Genomic DNA, 20,722 nt, shown 5'->3' with positions numbered 1-20,722 from the left:
AAGCTCCTTCAGCTTTCACAGTGGGCTCAAAATCACAGTCAAGTGAATCTGCAGGAAGTCAAGTAGGAACAGAATTCAAAAGTAACTTTCCAGAAAAGAATTTTAAAATTGGCATTTCAGAGAAGAAATTAAATTTGGGCATGTGGATCCAGAAAAAAACATCTTCTTTTGCCTTTCAGGATAGCTCTAATACAGAATTTAATTCAATCAAGGATGGATTTATTGGAGAGATCAGGAATTTAAATCCCATTTCTAAACATCCTAGAAGCAAATTACTGCAAACAAATATCCAATATCAAATTAAATGTAGAGATACTTGAAGCACCAAACTTAAATCATGGACAAGAGAAGGATGCACACTCTCTCCATATATATTCAATATAGTACTCAAAGTTCTAACTAGAGCATTAAGACAATAGAAAAGGATTAAGGGGATGGCAAAGAAGAATTATAGGTATCACTGATTGCAGATGACATAAGAGTGTCCATGAGTGACCCCAAAAATACTACCAGAGAACTTTAACATCTGATAAACAGCAAAGTGACTGAATGTGTAATTAACTCAAATAAATAATTAACTTTGTTTATTCCAATGATAAACAGGCTGAGAACGAATTTAGCAAACAACACCCTTCACACTAGCCACAAATAATATAAAATCTTAGGGTAACTCTAACCAAACAAATGAAAGATCTATATGACAAAGACATCAAGTCTCTCAAGAAAGAAATCGAAAAAGATCTCAAAAAATGGAGAGATCTCCCATGCTCACGCATTGGCAGAATTAATATAGTAAAACTGGCCATCCTACTAAAAGCAATCTACAGATTCAATGCAATCCCCCAAAACATCCTGACACAATTCTTCAAAAACATATAAAGAGAAATTCTCAAATTCATCTGGAAAGACAAAAAACCAAGAATAGCAAAAATAATTCTTTTTTAGTTTGTTTGTTTGTTTGTTTGTTTGTTTGTTTTTTTCAAGACAGGGTTTCTCTTTGTAGCCCTGGCTGTCCTAGAACTCACTGTGTAGACCAGGCTGGCCGCAAACTTAGAAATATGCCTGCCTCTGCCTCCCACGTGCTGGAATTAAAGGTGTGTGCCACCAAGCCCGGCTACAAAAATAATTCTTAGAAATTAAAGAAAGCCGGGCATGGTGGCATACACCTTTAATCCCAGCAATCAGGAGGCAGAGGCAGGCTAATTTCTGAGTTCGAGGTCAGCCTGGTATACAAAGTGAGTTCCAGGATAGCCAGGGACTTAGAGAGATACCCAGTCTCAGGAAAAAATAAAAAAAACCAGAAATTAAAGAACTTCTGGGGGAATCAACATCCTTGACTTCAAGCTAGACTACACTGAAATAGTGATTTTAAAAAAAACTGTATTGAGTTGGGACAGAAATAGGCATGTTGAAAAATGAAATTGAATTGAAGATGCAGAAATAAAACAACACAGCTATGGACACCTGATCTTTGAGAAAGAAACCAAAAATTTACAATGGAAAAAAGAAAGCAAAGAGCCACAGAGCTTCTGAGGTGGCACCATTTTTGGCTCCAGACAACCAGCCACCTTCCTTGTCAGAGCACAGGTGTCCGCTCAGCCCGGGAGGCTTCTGCCTCAGGTTCCACGGAAGCCACCTTGGTTCTGGGACTTCGTGGCAGGAAGTCTGCAGGTGAGAGTGTGGAATACAGAGGCCAGCAGTTTCTGGGACAGGCAAGAGCCACAGAGCTTCTGAGGCTGGGCCATTTTTGGCTCCAGACAACCGGCCACCTTCCTGGTCAGATCACAAGTGTCCGCCCACCCCGGGAGGCTTCTGCCTCAGGTTCCGCGGGAGCCACCTTGGTTCCAGGACTCTGCAGAGGGCAGTCTGCACAGATGAGAGTGTGGACTACTGAAACAACGGCTTCTATGACAGGCCAAAGCAACACAGCTTCTGGGAAAGATACTGTTTTGGGCCTTCATCTTCGGCCAGGAGGAGGTCCAAATACCAGATAACTGTGCACCTTCCCTGAAAGAGGAGAGCTTGCCTGCAGAGACTGCTCTGACCACTGAAACTCAGAGAAGAGACCTAGTCTCCCAGGTCTGCTGATAAAGGGTAACAAAATCACCAGAGGAAAAATCTCTAAACAGAGACATCTATAACAACTAACTCCAGAGATTACAGATGGTGAAAGGTAAACGTAAGAATGTTACTAACAGAAGCCAGGACCAGTCACCATCATCAGAACCCAGCACTCCCACTTCGCACAGTCCAGGGCACCCCAACACACCTGAAAAGCTAGACCTGGATTTAAAAGCATATCTCATGATGATGGTAGAGGACATCAAGAAAGACATATATAACTCACTTAAAGAAATACAGGAGAACACTGCTAAAGAGTTACAAGTCCTTAAAGAAAAACAGGAAAACACAACCAAATGGGTAGAAGTCCTTATAGAAAAACAGGAAAACACATCCAAACAGGTGATGGAAATGAACCAAACCATACTAGGCCTGAAAAGGGAAGTAGACACAATTAAAAAAAACCCAAAGTGAGGCAACGCTGGAGATAGAAATCCTAGGAAAGAAATCTGGAACCATAGATGCAAGCATCAGCAACAGAATACAAGAGATGGAAGAGAGAATCTCAGGTGCAGAAGATTCCATAGAGAACATCGGCACAACAATCAAAGAAAATACAAAATGCAGAAGGATCCTAACTCAAAACATCCAGGAAATACAGGACACAATGAGAAGACCAAACCTACGGATAATAGGAGTTGATGAGAATGAAGATTTTCAACTAAAGGGCCAGCAAATATATTCAACAAAATTATAGAAGAAAACTTCCCAAACCTAAAGAAAGAAATGCCCATGAACATACAGGGAACCTACAGAACTCCAAATAGACTGGACCAGAAAAGAAATTCCTCCTGACACATAATAATCAGAACAACAAATGCACTAAATAAAGATAGAATATTAAAAGCTGTAAGGGAGAAAGGTCAAGTAACATATAAAGGCAAGCCTATCAGAATTACACCAGACTTTTCACCAGAGACGATGAAAGCCAGAAGAGAATGGACAGATGTTATACAGACACTAAGAGAACACAAATCCCAGCCCAGGCTACTATACCCGGCCAAACTCTCAATTATCATAGATGGAGAAACCAAAGTATTCCACGACAAACCCAAATTTACACATTATCTTTCCACGAATCCAGCCCTTCAAAGGATAATAACAGAAAAAAAAACTATACAAGGACGGAAATCACGCCCTATTAAAAGCAAGAAAGTAATCCCTCAACAAACCAAAAAGAAGACAGCCACAAGAACAGAATGCCAACTCTAATGACAAAAATAAAAGGAAGCAACATTTACTTTTCCTCAATATCTCTTAATATCAGTGGAATCAATTCCCCAATAAAAAGACATAGACTAACAGACTGGCTACACAAACAGGACCCAACATTCTGCTGCTTACAGGAAACCCATCTCAGGGAAAAAGACAGAAACTACCTCAGAGTGAAAGGCTGGAAAACAATTTTCCAAGCAAATGGTATGAAGAAACAAGGTGAAGTAACCATTCTAATATCTAACAAAATCTACTTCCAACCCAAAATAATCAAAAAAGACAAGGAGGGGCACTTCATACTCATCAAAGTTAAAATCCTCCACGAGGAACTCTCAATTCTGAATATCTACAATCCAAATACAAGGGCAGCCACATTCATTAAAGAAACTTTAGTAAAGCTCAAAGCACACATTCCACCTCACACAATAATAGTGGGAGACTTCAACACACCACTTTCACCAATGGACAGATCATGGAAACAGAAACTAAACACGGACACAGTGAAACTAACAGAAGTGATGAAACAAATGGACTTAACAGATATCTACAGAATATTTTATCCTAAAACAAAAGGATATACCTTCTTCTCAGCACCTCATGGTACCTTCTCCAAAATTGACCAAATAATTAGTCACAAAACAAGCCTCAACATATACAAAAATATTGAAATTATCCCATGCATCCTATCAGATCACAATGGAGTAAGGCTGATCATCAATAACAAAATAAATAATAGAAAGCCAACATTCAAGTGGAAACTGAACAACACTCTTCTCAATGATAAGTTGGTCAAGGAAGGAATAAAGAAAGAAATTAAGGACTTTTTGGAGTTTAATGAAAATGAAGCCACATCATACCCAAACTTGTGGGACACAATGAAAGCATTCCTGAAAGGAAAACTCATAGGTCTGAGTGCCTCAAAAAAGAAACTGGAAAGAGCACACACTAGCAGCTTGACAATACATCTACAAGCTCTAGAACAAAAGGAAGCAAATTCACCCAAGAGGAGTAGAAGTCAGGAAATAATCAAACTCAGGGGTGAAATCAACCACGTGGAAACAAGAAGAACTATTCAAAGAATTAACCAAACGAGGAGTTGATTCTTTGAGAAAATCAACAAGATAGATAAACCCTTAGCTAGACTAAGTAGAGGGCACAGGGACAACATCCTAATTAACAAAATCAGAAATGAAAAAGGAGACATAACAACAGATCCTGAAGAAATCCAAAACACCATCAGATCCTTCTACAAAAGGCTATACTCAACAAAACTGGAAAACCTGGAAGAAATGGACAAATTTCTAGACAGATACCAGGTACCAAAGTTAAATTAGGATCAAGTTAAAGATGTAAACACTCCCATATCCGCTAAAGAAATAGAAGCAGTCATTAATAGTCTCCCAGCCAAAAAAAGCCCTGGACCAGATGGGCTTAGTGCAGAGTTCTACCAGACCTTCAAAGAAGATCTAATTCCAGTTCTGCACAAACTATTCCACAAAATAGAAGTAGAAGGAACTCTACCCAACTCTTTCTATGAAGCCACAATTACTCTGATATCTAAATCACAGAAAGACCCAACAAAGATAGAGAACTTCAGAACAATTTTTCTTATGAATATCGATGCAAAAATCCTCAATAAAGTTCTTGACAACCGAATCCAAGAACACATCAAAACAATCATACATCTTGACAAGGTAGGTTTCATCCCAGGGATGCAGGGATGGCTTAATATACGGAAATCGATCAACGTAATCCAGTATATAAACAAACTCAAACACAAAAACCACATGATCATCTTGTTAGATGCTGAGAAAGCATTTGACAAAGTCCAACACCCATTCATGATAAAAGTCTTAGAAAGATCAGGAATTCAAGGCCCATACCTAAACATAATAAAAGCAATCTACAGCAAACCAGTAGCCAACATCAAAGTAAATGGTGAGAAGCTTGAAGCAATACCACTAAAATCAGGGACTAGACAAGGCTGTCCACTCTCGCCCTACCTATTCAACATTGTACTTGAAGTCCTAGCCAGAGCAATTAGACAACAAAAGGAGATCAAGGGGATACAAATTGGAAAGGAAGAAGTCAAAATATCACTTTTTGCAGATGATATGATAGTATATATAAGTGACCCCAAAAATTCCACCAGAGAACTCCTAAGCCTGATAAACAGCTTCAATGAAGTAGCTGGATATAAATTTAACTCAAACAAGTCAATGACCCTTCTGTATACAAAGGATAAACAGGCTGAGAAAGAAATTAGGGAAACAACACCCTTCTCAATAGTCACAAATAATATAAAATACCTTGGTGTGACTCTAAGTAAGTAAGTGAAAGATCTGTATGATAAGAACTTCAAGTCTAATAAGAAAGAAATTAAAGAAGATCTTAGAAGCTGTAAATTTCTCCCATGCTCATGGATTGGCAGGATCAACATTGTAAAAATGGCTATGTTGCCAAAAGCAATCTACAGATTCAATGCAATCCCCATCAAAATTCCAACTCAATTCTTTAACGAATTAGAATGAGCAATCGGCAGATTCATCTGCAATAACAAAAAAAGTAGGATAGCAAAAACTCTTCTCAAGGATAAAAGAACCTCTGTTGGGATCACCATGCCAAACCTAAAGCTGTACTACAGAGTAATTGTGATAAAAACTGCATGGTACTGGTATAGTGACAGACAAGTAGACCAATGGAATAGAATTGAAGACCCAGAGATGAACCCACATACCTATAGTCGCTTGGTCTTTGACAAGGAAGCTAAAACCATCGAGTGGAAAAAAGACAGCATTTTCAACAAATGGTGCTGGCACAACTGAGGGTTATCATGTAGAAGAATGCGAATTGATCCGTTTGTATCTCCTAGTACTAAGGTCAAATCTAAATGGATTAAGGAACTCCACATAAAACCAGAGACACTGAAACTTGTAGGGAAAAGCCTCGAAGATATGGGTACAGGGGAAAAAATCCTGAATAGAACAGCGATGGCTTGTGCTGTAAGATCGAGAATCAATAAATGGTACCTCATAATATTGCAAAGCTTCTGCAAAGCAAAAGTCACTGTCAATAAGACAAAAAGGCCACCAACAGATTGGGAAAGGATCTTTACCTATCCCAATTCGTATAGGGCACTAATATCCAATATATATAAAGAACTCAAGACAGTGGACTCCAGAAAATCAAATAACCCCATTAAAAATGGGGCTCAGAGCTGAACAAAGAATTCTCACCTGAGGAATACCGAATGGCAGAGAAGCACCTGAAAAAATGTTCAATATACTTAATCATCAGGGAAATGCAAATCAAAACAACCCTTCATAGAATTGGGACCAAAACACTCATGGAAGGATTTACAGAGACAAAGTTTGGAGCTGAGATGAAAGGATGGACCATCTAGAGACTGCCATATCCTGGGATCCATCCCATAAACAGCCTCCAAACGCTTACACCATTGCATACACTAGCAAGAATTTGCTGAAAGGACCCAGATAGAGCTGTTTCTTGTGAGACTATGCTGGGGTCTAGCAATCACAGAACTGTATGCTCACAGTCAGCTATTGGTTGGAACACAGGGCTCACAATGGAGGAGCTAGAGGAAGTAACCAAGGAGCTAAATGGATCTGCAACCCCATCAGTGGAACAACAAAATGAACTATCCAGTACCCCCCAGAGTTTGTGTCTCTAGCTGCATATATAGCAGAAGATGGCCTAGTAGGCCATCATTGGGAAGAGAGGCCCCTTGGTCTTGTAAACATTATATGCCTAAGTACAGGGGAACGCCTGGGCCAAGAAGTGGGAATGTGTGGGAGGGGAATAGGGAGGGAGGGTTTGGGGGACTTCTGGGGTAGCATTAGAAATGTAAATGAAGAAAATACCTAATAAAATAAGAATTTATTATTTGAATAAACATGACAGTAACTGTCAAAAAAAAACCATAAATGCCCCACTTATTAGTCATGAGAGAAGAGTAAGGAAGTATTCCCTGACAGCATTGGTCAATTGTAAAAATACACAAGCTTCTGATAGCACAAGTTCCTTTTCCCATGTCAGAAATGTTTCTTTCCAGCTGCATGGTTCTCCCCAATGTCTGACCAACCTTATCAGATTTGAAGAATGCCATTACTTTACCCTCTCATATAATTCCAAGGCTTGGAAACGTAGCTTGTGGTTTTTCTTCTTTATAAAATGCGTTCACTTAGACCTGGCGGTTCACTCAGGAAGGTTGGTGGCCCAAGCTTGAGCTTGAATAAAGACCCTCATGCAATTACAGCAGGTTTTGATTCCTGGTGGTCCCTTCAGGGTTTTTACAATCTGAGCACAAGAATAGCAGTGGGGTAATGATTAGAATATACAAAACATCTTTTAAAATGGGGAGTAAGAACAAGTAGCCATCATAGTGTTTGTGGAGGCAGAGGCAAGTAGATCTCTATGAGTTCCAAGCCATCCTGATCTAATTAAAATGCCTAGAAAAGCCAGGGGTACAAAAACAGACTAAGTTTCAAAACAAAGCAACACATGCCTGATGGTGCATGCCTTTAATCCCATTATTCTGTAGGCAATCTCAGGCTTATCTAAATAGGGGAAAGTCGAGGGGAACTATGGCTCATACAGGAAAAACCCTGTCCCAAAACAAATAACAAAACAACAGAAAATAAAGAAAAACCAAGAAAACCAGTAATCAGATTTTTAAAATGTATAGAACGAAAGTGAAATTATTAAAAGATAAATAAAAATCTCTGAGAAACCCTTTAATAAATGTTAAACCTGCTAGGATTGTTAAAACATAGCATTTATCCCATGTCTTAGGAGATATGGACAGGAGGACCATTGTGAAGTTCATTCCAACCTGACTTACCAAAAGAGGTCCAGTACCTCCAGGACTTATTATAGAGAGGCATTGTATCAAAATATCAAACAAGCAAACTAAACCATGTTTAGCAATCAGAACAAAGCAAATTATAACTAATTGACAAGTTATCTTACCTTGTCAGAATGGTAAAGATCGATAAAACCAATGAAAATTAATGATGGAGAAGTTGTCAGCAAGGAGGAACATTTGTGCACTGCTGGTGGGGTGAAACATAGCCCAGATACTAAAGAAATAATGGGGATGGTAGGATCTTTCCAGTTTCCTTACAAGGGAACATTGTGCTACAGATTTTTCCCTTGGCACTGCTTTCATTGTGCCCAATAAGTTTGGCTGGTCGAGATGTCTCTGTCTGTACCCTGCCTCCTATGTGCCTTGGGTGTAGCAGAACTCCTGGAGCACTGCAAACTATGCTGCATTAAGAGAGAGTGGGAGACAGGCTGATCTCCCCCTAAGCATAATTTCACAGATGGAAATGAAGAGGAGACTGAGGAAAAGAAGGTTCAGCAACAGGCCCAAAGTAGGCTACAGCTCAAGGGGAGGCCCCAAGGCCTGACACTATTAATGAGTCTATGGAGCACTCACACAAAAGGACCTGTCATGACTGCCTTACAAAAGACCCAACAAGCAACTGAAAGAGTCAGATACAGATATTTGCACCCAACCAATGAATAGAAGCTGCTGACCCCTGTGGTTGAATTAGGGAAAAGCTGGAAGAAGCTGAGAAAGGAGAACCTGTAGGAGGACCAGCAATCTCAATTAACCTGGACCTCCAAGATCTCTCAAGTACTGGACCACAAATCAGGCAGTGTACACCAACTCATATGAAGCCCTCAACACATATGTAGCAGAGGACTCCTGATTCTGGGTACAGTCAGAGAAGATGAACATAATCCTCAAGAGACTGGAGGTCCCAGGGAGTTTAGAGTTCTGGATGGATCCAGGATGATTGGTGTGGACATCATTGTGGAGACTCAGGGGATGGGGAGGAGCTATGGGATGTGAAACAGTCAGAGGGTCGATTGGGGTTGGGAGGGAAATAAAATCGAAAGTGTAAATAAATAAATATATAAAGAAAGAAAAATGAAGAAAAACTTTTAAAAAGGAATAATGGGGTTATTCCTCAAACTCAGAAAAGTCAGGTATTGTTTCAGATCTGGGAGACCAGCCACTCCAGGTTGAGGAAGCCAGAAGGCAACTCAAGGCAGGCTTGGCAGGTCAGTGAGACCCAGTATCAAAGTAAAGAGCAGCAGTGCAGAAGGGCCCTGTAGGTGGCTCGGCTCTTGTGGACAAGCATGTTCCTACAATGCCTGACCTTGTGTTCCAGCCTTGAGACTAACAAGGATGAAAGAGAATAATAATCCCTGCCAAATTTCTTCTGACCTCTATTCACATATATTAGCTATTAGTGCTGAAAATAAACAAAATTATTTTGTACATAAGAAATGAGATATAGTTCTGTGGGGAGGTTACTCACAGTATTTATCAGATTTATTGTTTTTCTATCATATGATTGCATGATGTGCCTGTATTTGAGGGTTCCTGTTGCGTGTATTGACCTCTGAAGCACGGAGAGGGCATAGGAACTCATATAACTGGAGTTGACTTGATAGTGGGTCCCTATGTTGCATGAATCCACAGCCACCCCAAATATATACTAAACAAAGTATCATTTTCTACCAATGGACTCTGAATTATGTGCTCTCAGAGTGATTACTCCACATGATTTATATCTTGCAGAGGATCAGAGTTGACTTCCAAGCTCACACCTGTGAGAACACCACTGTCTATAGTTTCACTACAGGAGAGCCTACACTCTTTTTTTACTCCAACTCCAAAGACAGTTGCATACATGCATTCTTGCTTTTGCATGCATAAATGTTAGAGGAAAATATCTGACAGCATGTGTTGGATGTGGAACTGTGGGTCAGGGGTACTAAGGGAGTAAGGACTGGAAAAATGAATAAAATAATGAATTAAAAGAATTTTAAAAGTACTATTTTCTCCTTTTATTTAATGAACATATACTCTAACAATAAAAAATTAAGACCTAAACTGAATTTCAAACAATCGCACTACATAAAACACAGTGGTATGATGCTTCTACAGATAAGACTGGTTATTTCTCCAAATACAGAGAATAAAGGTGTATATAACACACTTCTTCATGGCTGTAAGGTTGGACTCGTCAAGGACCTGAGAGGTGTAAGCTGGAGTGGAGGGGTTTCTCATGGCAAGACAGTCATCTGATGTGTCAAAAGTCTTCAAGGATCCTTTGCCAGAGCTTGTCTGCAGATGGACCTGAATTGTGAGCATCCTCTGGGGCTTGGGCAGCATATGCCAGCCCGACTGGAGCTTCAGCTACTGCTAAGTGTGATATTCAACTGCTGCTGATTGACCAGAGTTCCAAGCTGTAACAGGGGTATGGCCATCAAGCACATATTCTTGCGTACAACACATGGCCCCATCTCAGGCCTGAAAACAATGCAGGGAAGATTCCTAGCTGCAGTTGAATTTGGGAATGGAATCCTCACCAAATGTGCCTGAACACATGGACTCTCCATTGTCAGAGGCAACAACAGGAAAATGGGTTGACTCAGAAACCGCTTTAGAGCTTCCATTTGACTCTGGCAGTGCTTGTTCAATATTCTGGAGGTTCATCTGCCTGTACTTAGCTCGGTTGTTCTTGAACCATATCTGAAAAACAAGGCAAACATCAAAAGAATACCCCTTTGCCCCCAACTGGACCACAAGGTGAAACTTTTGAATCGGAGTTTCTATAACAATACTTCACAGGTCAGCAGCAGAAAGCATGAGACTCAAGATCCCTAGGAAATTGTAGTAAGATAGACTGTGTATGACTTGACATCCCCCCCGACAAAAAACTGGGGAGATTGAGCTAGTATGCCCTGTGTTTTAGTAGGATATCTGATATCTAGGTCACTGAGACCCTACATGGGAATAATGTTCTTTGATACTGGTACCTGTTTACTGGAGAATGTGAGGCCCAGCAATGGATGCATCAATATCCACCACCTATATTTGTCCATCCTCCCCTAAGCCTTTCAGAAGCACACAATACAAGTGCCTAATGAGAAAGGGGACATTGTTGCTGTCGGACTGAGGAAAAAGAGAGAAGCTAACCTTAATCTCCCTCTTTGTAACACCAACTGATAGTGCCAGCTCCACAATTTTCTTCTTGTTTGGGTACTGCACTCATCAAAATGTTTTTGCAGCAGGCCCTGCTCTTCTTTGGTGTACACAGTTCGTTCTTTTCGAAACTTTCTTGAAGCCATTGGGCTAGTTTGTTTGTTAACATATTTATCTGACAGTGGCATACAACCTATGGGAACATGAAAACAAGAATTCATTGAGGGTCTTTTACGTATTTATTGACTTGGATGCCCTGAGAATCTTCTCAGAGTTGGTAAAACTGGGCCCATTATAGCACCTTGTTGCATTTGTATACCTGATTGTCTTGATGGTCCTTCAGACTCTTGCTTAAGTAGGTTCCTTTCAGGGACTGAAAGACTTGATTTCGTTGTACTTCCTGGGGTCACTAGGGGACTCTGACGCATTTGAAAAGCTAAGTTCCTTGCCGGTTCTTGAGGTATTTGGGAACTTATTTCTATGGGTATATTCGAATCCACTTGGAGTTTTGGATGCAAGGAGGGACCTTCCGCCATTTGTGTGTTCTGAATTTATTGGAGTATGTTCCTGTACTGGATAACCTGATAAAAGGAAACACAAGAGAAAAGCTCCAGAGAACCCCCATTTACCCATCCCACCTACTCAGCATGTGTTGTGGACCTTTTGGAGCAGGAATCAATCAGGACCTTCATTCTTTCTGAACAACTGCCTCTGTTTCCCAATCTTACAAGTATTTTCAGTATTGCAATAAATATGCATTAAACAGCAGTGTTAGTAAGAGACTGTTAGTCCAGATGGGCTGACAATTGGTTGTTCTCCCCCTATGTTTAAACGTCCTAGCTCCTGGCAGGCAAATTCTGCTAAGGCAGACCAACACCTAGTCTGCCCCTTCTATGAAAAAAACACATCCTGAAGGCATCCCAAGAGTTCCTTTGCATGCAGGGAACTCCCACCATCTTCTCTGCTCTACTAAAGACACCACAGGCTAAAGACATCTCAGAAGTTCAACTGCACACCAAACAACTGATAACCAGCTCATTGGCACCCCCCCCCCTGAAAAAACACAGCCTGAAGTACTCCCAGGCAATGTGCTCAAAATACAGTCACTGACACCAATGACTAATCACATCCTAGGATTTCTTCTACAAACAAGGAAACTGGACAACGGACACCAAAGTCTGAAGAATTCCCAGCAGATCTTCAGTAACTGTACCAACTGTCTGAAAGCCTCCCTAAAGTTCTGCTGCACATAGGGAAAAAGACCTCACACTCCTTAGGCCTCCATGGACAAAGAACATCTACAGTTAGGGCAACACCTTGACTAATCCTCTGAAGACTGAATAGTCTGAAGGCATCCCAATATATCTCCTGCAGCCAGGGCAACATATCAGAAGCTTCTCTGTCCCTTTGAAAATCCCACAGTTCAAAGGCATCCAAAAGGCCACTGTAGCCAGGGCAACAAGTCACCAGTGTGCATGTCCCTGTGAAGACTCAACAGTCAGAAGGCACCACAGGACATGTGCTGCAGTCAAGGCCACTGGCCTACCAGGTGACCTGAAGCAGGCTAGAGACAAAAGAGGCATTCTACATCCAGACAGAGGCAACCAGGCCAGCAAACACTAGGAATAACCATATGTCAAGAGCCAAGTGCAAGGTCATATGAAACAGAATCCAGTCTACATTGGCATCATCAGAAAGAACCCAGTTCTCCCATAAGAGCAGACCCTGGATATGCCAACATATCTGAAAATCAGGACTCTGTCCTAAAATCCTATCTCATGAAGATAATAGATTCCATTGAGGAGGATATAAATTACTTACTGAGAGAAATACAGGAAAGCACAGGTAAACAGTTAGAAGCAATTAAAAAGGAAACAATAAATTGCATGAGATATACAGGAAAACACAAGCCAACAGGTGAAATAATTGATTAAAGAAGTTCAAGACCTTAAAATAGGAGTACAGACAATAATGAAAACACAAATTGAGGCAACCTTGGAAATGAAAAACCTAGGAAAGAGGTCAAGAATTACAGATGTAACCATAAACAACAGAATACAAGAGCTACAAGAGAGAAATTCAGATGTAAAAGATACCATAGAAGAGATTGACACACTGTCAATGAAAATTCAAAACATGAATATCTCCTAACCCAAATCATCCAGGAAATCCAGGAGACAATGAAAAGACCAAACCTAGGAATAATAGGTAGAGAAGAGACTGGAAAATCCCAACTCGAATGACCAGCAAATATCCTCAACAAAGTTATAGAAGAAAACTTGCCTAAGGTAAAGAAAGAGATGGCCATAAGCATACAGGAAACGAGGAAAAAACCAAACAGATGGGATCACAAATGAAATTCCTCTAGTCACAAGAAAAGATCCAAGTAACATATAAAAGCAGACCTATCAGAATTACACCAGAATTCGCAACAGAACCACTAAAACCAGAAGAGCCTGGACAGAGGTCATGTACAGTCTAAGAAAACAGAAATGCCAGCCCATGCTACCATAGCCAGCAAAACTCTCAATCAGCATACAGGAAGAAACCAAAATACTCCAAGTCAAAACCAAATTCAGACAATATCTGTCTACCAATCCAGCCCTACAGAGGATTCTAGAAGGAAAACTCCAGCACAAGGAGGGTACATACACCAAAGCGAAAAACAAAGATAATAATCATCTTTTTAAAAGGCCAAAAGGAGAGAACCACATGCACATAATGCCAGCTACAAAAACAAAGAACAGGAACTACCCATCATCTGTCTTTAATATCTCTCAATATTAATGAACTAAACTCACCTATAAAAAAACATAAAGCTAACAGACTGGACATGCGAACAGGATCCAACATTTCCTTGCATTCAAGAAACCTACATCAATAATAAATACAGTCACTACCTCAAACGAAAAGGCTGGAAAAAGTTCTTCCAAGCAAATGGTCCCATGAAGCAAGTTGGCATTGCCATTCTAATAGCCAATAAATAGACTTTCAACCAAAATTATCAAGAAAGATGAGAAGGAACACTGCTATTCATCAAAGGAAAAATCCACGAAGTGATAGTCTCAATATGAACATCTATGTCCCATAGGAAATCGCAATCTCATTGATAGAAAGAAACTTTACCAAAGCTCAAAACACACATTGAACCCCACATAATAATAATGGGACACTTCAACACCCCGCTCTCACCAATGGATAAGTCATTGAAACAGAAACTAAATAGACACAGTGAAACTAACAGAGGTTATGAACCAAATGGATTTGACAGACTTCTATAGCACATTTCATCCTAAAACAAAAGAATACACATTCTTCTCAGCACCTGACGGTACCTTCTCCAAATCTGACCACATACTTGGTCACAAAACACGTTTCTACCAATACAAAAAGATTGAAATAATCCTATGCATCCTATCAGATCATCATGCAAATGACTGTTATTCAGTAACAACCAAAACAGCAGAAATCCCACACATACATGAAAATTGAACAAGTTTCTACACAGTGATAATAAAGTCAGGGGAGAAAGAAAAAAAGAAAGGAAGAGAGAGGAAGAGAGAGAGGGGGGAAGGAAGGAAGGAAGGAAGGAAGGAAGGAAGGAAGGAAGGAAGGAAGGAAAGAAGGAAAGAGAAGGCAGGCAGACAGGAAGGAAGACATTAAAGACTTCATAGAATTCAATGAAAATGATGGATCCAGGGGTGATGGCCCACGCCATTGATCACAGCAAAATTGGGAGGCAGAAGTAGGCAGATTACTGAGTTCAAGGCCAGCCTGGTCTACAAAGTTTGTTCCAGGACAGCCAGAGCTATACAGAGAAACCATGTCTCAAAGAAAAAAAAAAAAAAGAAAGAAAAAGAAAAAAAAATGATGACACACCAAACCCAAATAATGGAATACAATGGAAACAATACTAAGAGGAAAATTCACAACCCTAAGTGCCCTGGTAAAGAAACTGGAGAGATTCTACACCAGCAACCTAACAGCACAGCTGAGAGCTCTAGGAAATAGTCACAAACAGCGTGGAAATCAAATACATAGAAACAAAGAGAAAGATTCAAAGAATCTTTTTTTAAAAAGCTGGTTGTTTGAGAGAATAGACAAGATAGGTAACCCCCTAGCAATTCTAACAAAGGGCACAGAGATAGTATTCAAATTAAGAAATTCAGAAATGAAAAGGTAGACATAACAACAGAAACTGAGGAAATTCAAAAAGTCATCAGGTCTTACTAAAAATGCCCATGCTCAACAAAATTGGAAAATTTAGATGTAATGGATAGTTTTCTAAACAGATACCACATTTCAAAGTTAAATCAGGAGTAAGTAATATACTAAACAGACCCACATACCCTAAAGAGAAAGAAGAAGTCATTAAAATCTCCCAACCAATAAAAGCCAAGGGTCAGATGGCTTTAGCCCAGAAGTCTACCAGACATTCAAAGAAGAACTAATAACAATATTCCTCAAACTATTCCATAAAATGAAATAGAATGAACACTACAGAATTCATTCTAGGAAGCTAATTACTCTAATACATACAACACACAAAGACACACATAAAAAAAAGGAACGTCAGACCAATTTTGCTTCTGAATATATGTGCAAAATTACTCAATAAAATTTTAGTAAGCTCACTCCAAGAACACATCAAAACCATCATTCACCAGGATCAAGTAGGTTTCAGCCTTGGGATGTAAGGTTGGTATTATATGTGAAAATCCATTAATGTATACTATTATTTAAATAAACTCAAAGAAAAAAATCTCATGATAAGCTCTTTAGATACCCAAAAAGAATTTGACAAAATACAACACACTTTCATGTTAAAATTATTGGACAGATCAGGAATTCAAGGCTCATTCCAAAACATAATAGAAGCAATTTACTGCAAACAACAACCAATATCATATTAAATGGAGAGATACTTGAAAGCAATTCCACTAAAATCAGGAACAAGACAAGGATGCACACACTCTGAATTTGTATTCAATATAGTTCTCAAGGTTCTAGCTACAACAATAAGACAACCAAAATCGATCAAGAGGATACAAAATTGGCAAAGAGGAATTTAAGGTATCACTCTTTGCAGAAGGTGTGGCAGTATACATGAATGACCCCAAAAATAATACCAGAAAACCTCTACAGCTGATAAACTTAATTAAAGTGACTGGATAAGAAATTAACTGAAATAAATCATTAGCCTACCTTTATGTCGATGATAAACAGGTTGAGAAAGAAATTAGGGAATCAACACCCTTCACAAGAGCCACAAATAATATAAAATATCTTGGAGTAAGTAACCAAACAAGTGAAAGATCTGTATGACAATAGCTTCAAGTCTCTCAAGAAAGAAATTGAAGAAGATCTCAGAAAATGGAGAAATCTCCCATGCTTATGGATTGGAAGAATTAACTTTTTAAAAATGGCTATCCTACCAAAGGCATTCTGTAGATTCAATTCAATCCCCATCAAAATCCCAACACAATTCTTGAAACACATGGACAGGGAAATTCTCAAGTTCATTTGGAAAAGAAAAAAAAACCTAAGAATAGTGAAAATAGTTCTTAAAAATAAAAGAACTTCTGGGGAAATCATCATCCCTGACCTCAAGCTATACTACAGAGCAATAGTGATAAAAACTGCAGGGTATTGGTACAGAGCCATATTTGTTGATAAATGGAATAGAATTGAAGACCCAGAAATGGAACCACACACTTATGGACACTTAATCTTTAACAAAGAACCCAAAAATGTACAAGGAGAAAAATGAAAGCAACTTCAATAAATGATCCTGTAGTAACTGGCAGTCTGTATGTGGAAAAAGGAAAATAGATACATATTTGTCACCATGCACAAACCTCAAGTCCAAGTAGATCAAGCACCTCCACATAAAATCAAACAGACTGTATCTAATAGAAAAGAAATTGAGAAAGTCTTTAACTCATTGACACAGGAGAATATTTCCTACACAGAACTCCAATGGCTCAGGCTCTAAGATCAAGAATTGATAAATGGGACCACTTGAAACTGGAAAGCTTGTGTAAGTCAAAGGACATAGTCAATAGGACAAAACAGCAACCTACAAATTAGGCGGAAAAAGTTCACTAATACCACATCCAATAGATGGCTAATATCCAAAATATAAAAGAACTCAAGAAGCTGACCACCAGAAAAACTGAACAACCCAATCAAAATTGAGGTATAGAACCAATCCGAGAATTCACAACAGAGGAATCTCGAATGACTGAGAAACACTTAAAGATGTTTTCAAATTCTTAGTGATCAGGGAATCACAAATCAAAATGTCCCTGAGATTCCACCTTACACAATCAGAGTGGGTAAGTTCAAAAACTCAGGTGACAGCACATGTTGGAGAGGATTTGGAGAGGAACACTTTTCAATTGCTGCTGGGATTGCAAACTGGTAAAACCATTCTGTAAATCAATCTTGAGTTTTCTCAGAAAATTGGAAATAGATCTACTTGAAGATCCAGCTATACCAATCTTGTACATATACCCAAAAGTTGCCACATCACGGCACAGGGACACATGCTCCACTATGTTCATGAAAGCCTTATTTGTGATAGTCAGATGTTAGAAACAACCCAGATGCCCCACAATAGAAGAAAGGATACAGAAAATGTGGTCCATTTACACAATAAAATACTACTCAGCTATTAAGAACAAGGACATCCTGAGTTTTGCAGGCAAAAACAAAAAAGAACAAACTAAAAATTATCACCCAGAATGCCATAAGTCAGATCCAAAAGGGTATGCACGGTATGTAATCACTAATATGTGGATATTAGCCAAAAAAGTAGAGAATACCCAGAATACAATCCACAAAACTCAAAAAGTTTAACAAGCCAAAGGGCCAAAGTGAGGATGACTCAATTCCACTTGGGAGGGAGAAGAAACAATCACAGGAGGGGGGAAGGGTCGGAGAGCGGACAGAGAGGGGAAGAGGGGACCATGATCAGGTATTGGGTTGGGAGAACAGGACTGAAACTATGAGAACCAGCAAAAGAATGGAAAGAGGCAACCTTGGGAGGTACGAGCTAGGGGGACACTCCAGAATAGCAGAGGCTTGGGAGGTTAGAAACTCTTAGGACTCAAATGGAGGGACTTTAGATGAAATGCCCCACAGTGGGGAACTTGTAGAGCCAACCTCCAGCAGAAAGATAGGGCATCAAGTGACGGAAGGTGACAATCTGAGAATTCTCAACAGAGGAATCTTTGCTTTTCCACAGCTGACACAGAATTGTTCTTGTCTGAGAAAACTGCAGAAACAAAAATGGCGAAGAGCCTGAGGAAAAGGGGATCCAGTTACAGGGCCTGAATTGGGATCCAGGTCAAGGGGAGGTACCAAGGACTGACACTATTACGAAGAACATGGTGTGTTAAAAAAGGAGGCCTATCATGACTGCCTCCCAAAAGACCTAGCAAGCAGATGAAAGAGTCAGATGAAGATATTTATACCCAACAAATTGACAAAAGCTGCTGACCACTGAGGTTGAATTAGGGAAAATCTAGAAGAAGCTGAGGAGGAAGAGGGCAACCCTATAGGAAGCAGTCTCAACTAACCTGAATCCCAGAAATCTCTCAAAAAATCGGGCCACCAAGAAGGTAGCATACACCAGATGATATGAGGCCAACAATACATAGTCAGCAGGATACTTCGGGTCTGGACACAGTCAGCAAAGACACGCCTAACCCTCAAGAGACAGGAGGATCCAGGGAGTGGGAAGGTCTTGTAGGGTTGGGGTGGGGATAGGGGACATCCTTTTGGAGAAGGAAAGAAGAGGTATGGGATACAGAACAGTCAGTGGGTAGAACAGAAGGGGGATAAAATATAGCCTAACATCTAGGTAAAAATGAATAAATAAAATTTATTTTTTTAGAAAAGGAATATTATCATAAATGGAAAAAAAAGAGAGAGAGAGAGTCCTAGATTCTCATTCCTTCTACTGGACAATCTGTCTCAAAACAACTAATAAAGGGCCATGAAACTGGCATATCCAATAGATCCCATTCCACACTCATCCATCTAAGTGCTTTGATGATTTAATTACTCTGGATATCAGAAGACTCTTACACCTCACCCAGATACCCCCTGTTATTGAATTTCAATAAAGTCAAATAACCTTAAATGAATCTCCCTATATAGGACCCTCCCAAGGCTCTACCTTTCATCTTCTCACAGCCAGGAGACATTCACACCTCGTGGACACACCCAGTCTTCTGCCTATGCACAGGGCAAGTTTTAGACTTCACCAATCAAAAACCCATACAAACTACAAAAAGTTACCAAGGCTCCACCATGATATCCCCTTCACACAGCAACCTTAAATATTTCACGCAGTCCACCAACTCACCAGGAATCCAGAGGGTTGCTGTAACTTGCTAAATCCTCTGGCTGTTTTAATTCTACTCAGAAGACCTGCCCTTATATATCTCTGCAAACTTGGAATTCAATGCTCCTCCTTCACGCTGGCTCCACCCACTTGCAATATTCAAATCCTTAATTCTCACCCACCATTTGATGCTCTGAAAGTTCCTGACAGAATGTAAAAGGTCACAGAAGCTCTGAAATTGTCAAGATAGATGTCACTGTTGGCAGACCTAGCTTCACTGTTTTAGAAAAATAGAGGTACAAAATGCTCTGGCCACACCTTGAACCTGTGTGTCTGCCAATGTTTTGACCGTTCCTTGAACCCATGTGTGTGCCCACTGATGAAGCCCATTGCCAGGTGTTTATGATATTGGTTGCTGAGAAAGAGTCAGAAAATCTCTGCAGCAACCACAGCCCTCCCACTCCTGAGTTGCTACACCTGCACCAGACTCTTTCCTTGAACCCTTCCTATACCCATTTCTTGAGAATAGACATTGTTCAGATTTGGAAATCTCCTACTCCCCACTTCTCCTTTCTCCCCAGAGGGCCTATAAAAACTGGGACCTCTTTCCCCTTGAGGTCGACCTCTCTACCCCAACTTGGGATATGAGTTGTCCCTTCCACCAGGAAACTGCTTCCATCTGTGTACCAGTTTGGCACACCTGGCCATGGCTGGTCCCGTAGATCACTTCGAATCCCAATTTTCTCCCCAAGGATGTCTGCACATCTGTGAATGGGTGAGGAATCGTCCATTTCTGGCAGGAAGGTAGCAGAGTTGAGAATAGCAGGAGGAGCAAACACGCCCCGTTCAGGTAGCAGCAGACTCTAGTAGTGAGTCATCTGGGCATTTGTCATCCATTGGTCTGGGGGCTGACAGATAATGCCAGTTCTGCTAGCACTCTCTTGGTCCCCTGCCAGCATTCTCTCTCCGTGGTTGCAGCAAGGTGCAAGTCATCAACATATTGAAGCAGA

At 40.1% G+C, this 20,722-nt stretch overlaps 1 protein-coding gene across 1 annotated transcript; it reads right to left on the bottom strand.

The window, feature by feature from the left end:
- Positions 1-10,194: 10,194 nt before the first annotated feature.
- Positions 10,195-19,889, bottom strand: Obox2 (oocyte specific homeobox 2). Its single transcript, NM_145708.2, has 4 exons — positions 19,734-19,889; positions 11,679-11,940; positions 11,354-11,552; positions 10,195-10,906 (listed from the first exon to the last, which is right to left on the bottom strand). The coding sequence occupies exons 2-4, from the start codon at positions 11,893-11,895 to the stop codon at positions 10,867-10,869; spliced, it is 456 nt and encodes a 151-aa protein (NP_663754.2). The 5' UTR covers positions 11,896-11,940; positions 19,734-19,889; the 3' UTR covers positions 10,195-10,866.
- Positions 19,890-20,722: the final 833 nt, after the last annotated feature.

This window comes from Mus musculus, chromosome 7, assembly GCF_000001635.26.
Source record: "Mus musculus strain C57BL/6J chromosome 7, GRCm38.p6 C57BL/6J".
NCBI lineage: Eukaryota > Metazoa > Chordata > Mammalia > Rodentia > Muridae > Mus > Mus musculus.
Note: the sequence above shows the minus strand (reverse complement) of the source record. Positions and strands in the feature narration are given on the sequence as shown.

What these genes read in the sequence shown, in the direction of transcription:
- Obox2 (NM_145708.2), bottom strand. Translation starts at nt 11,895, where the DNA reads ATGGCGGAAGGTCCCTCCTTGCATCCAAAACTCCAAGTGGATTCGAAT. An exon ending in AGGACCATCAAGACAATCAG is followed by an intron (nt 11,553 to 11,678) that starts GTATACAAATGC and finishes ATGTTCCCATAG; the next exon opens with GTTGTATGCCACTGTCAGAT. An exon ending in TTACAAAGAGGGAGATTAAG is followed by an intron (nt 10,907 to 11,353) that starts GTTAGCTTCTCT and finishes CTTGTTTTTCAG; the next exon opens with ATATGGTTCAAGAACAACCG.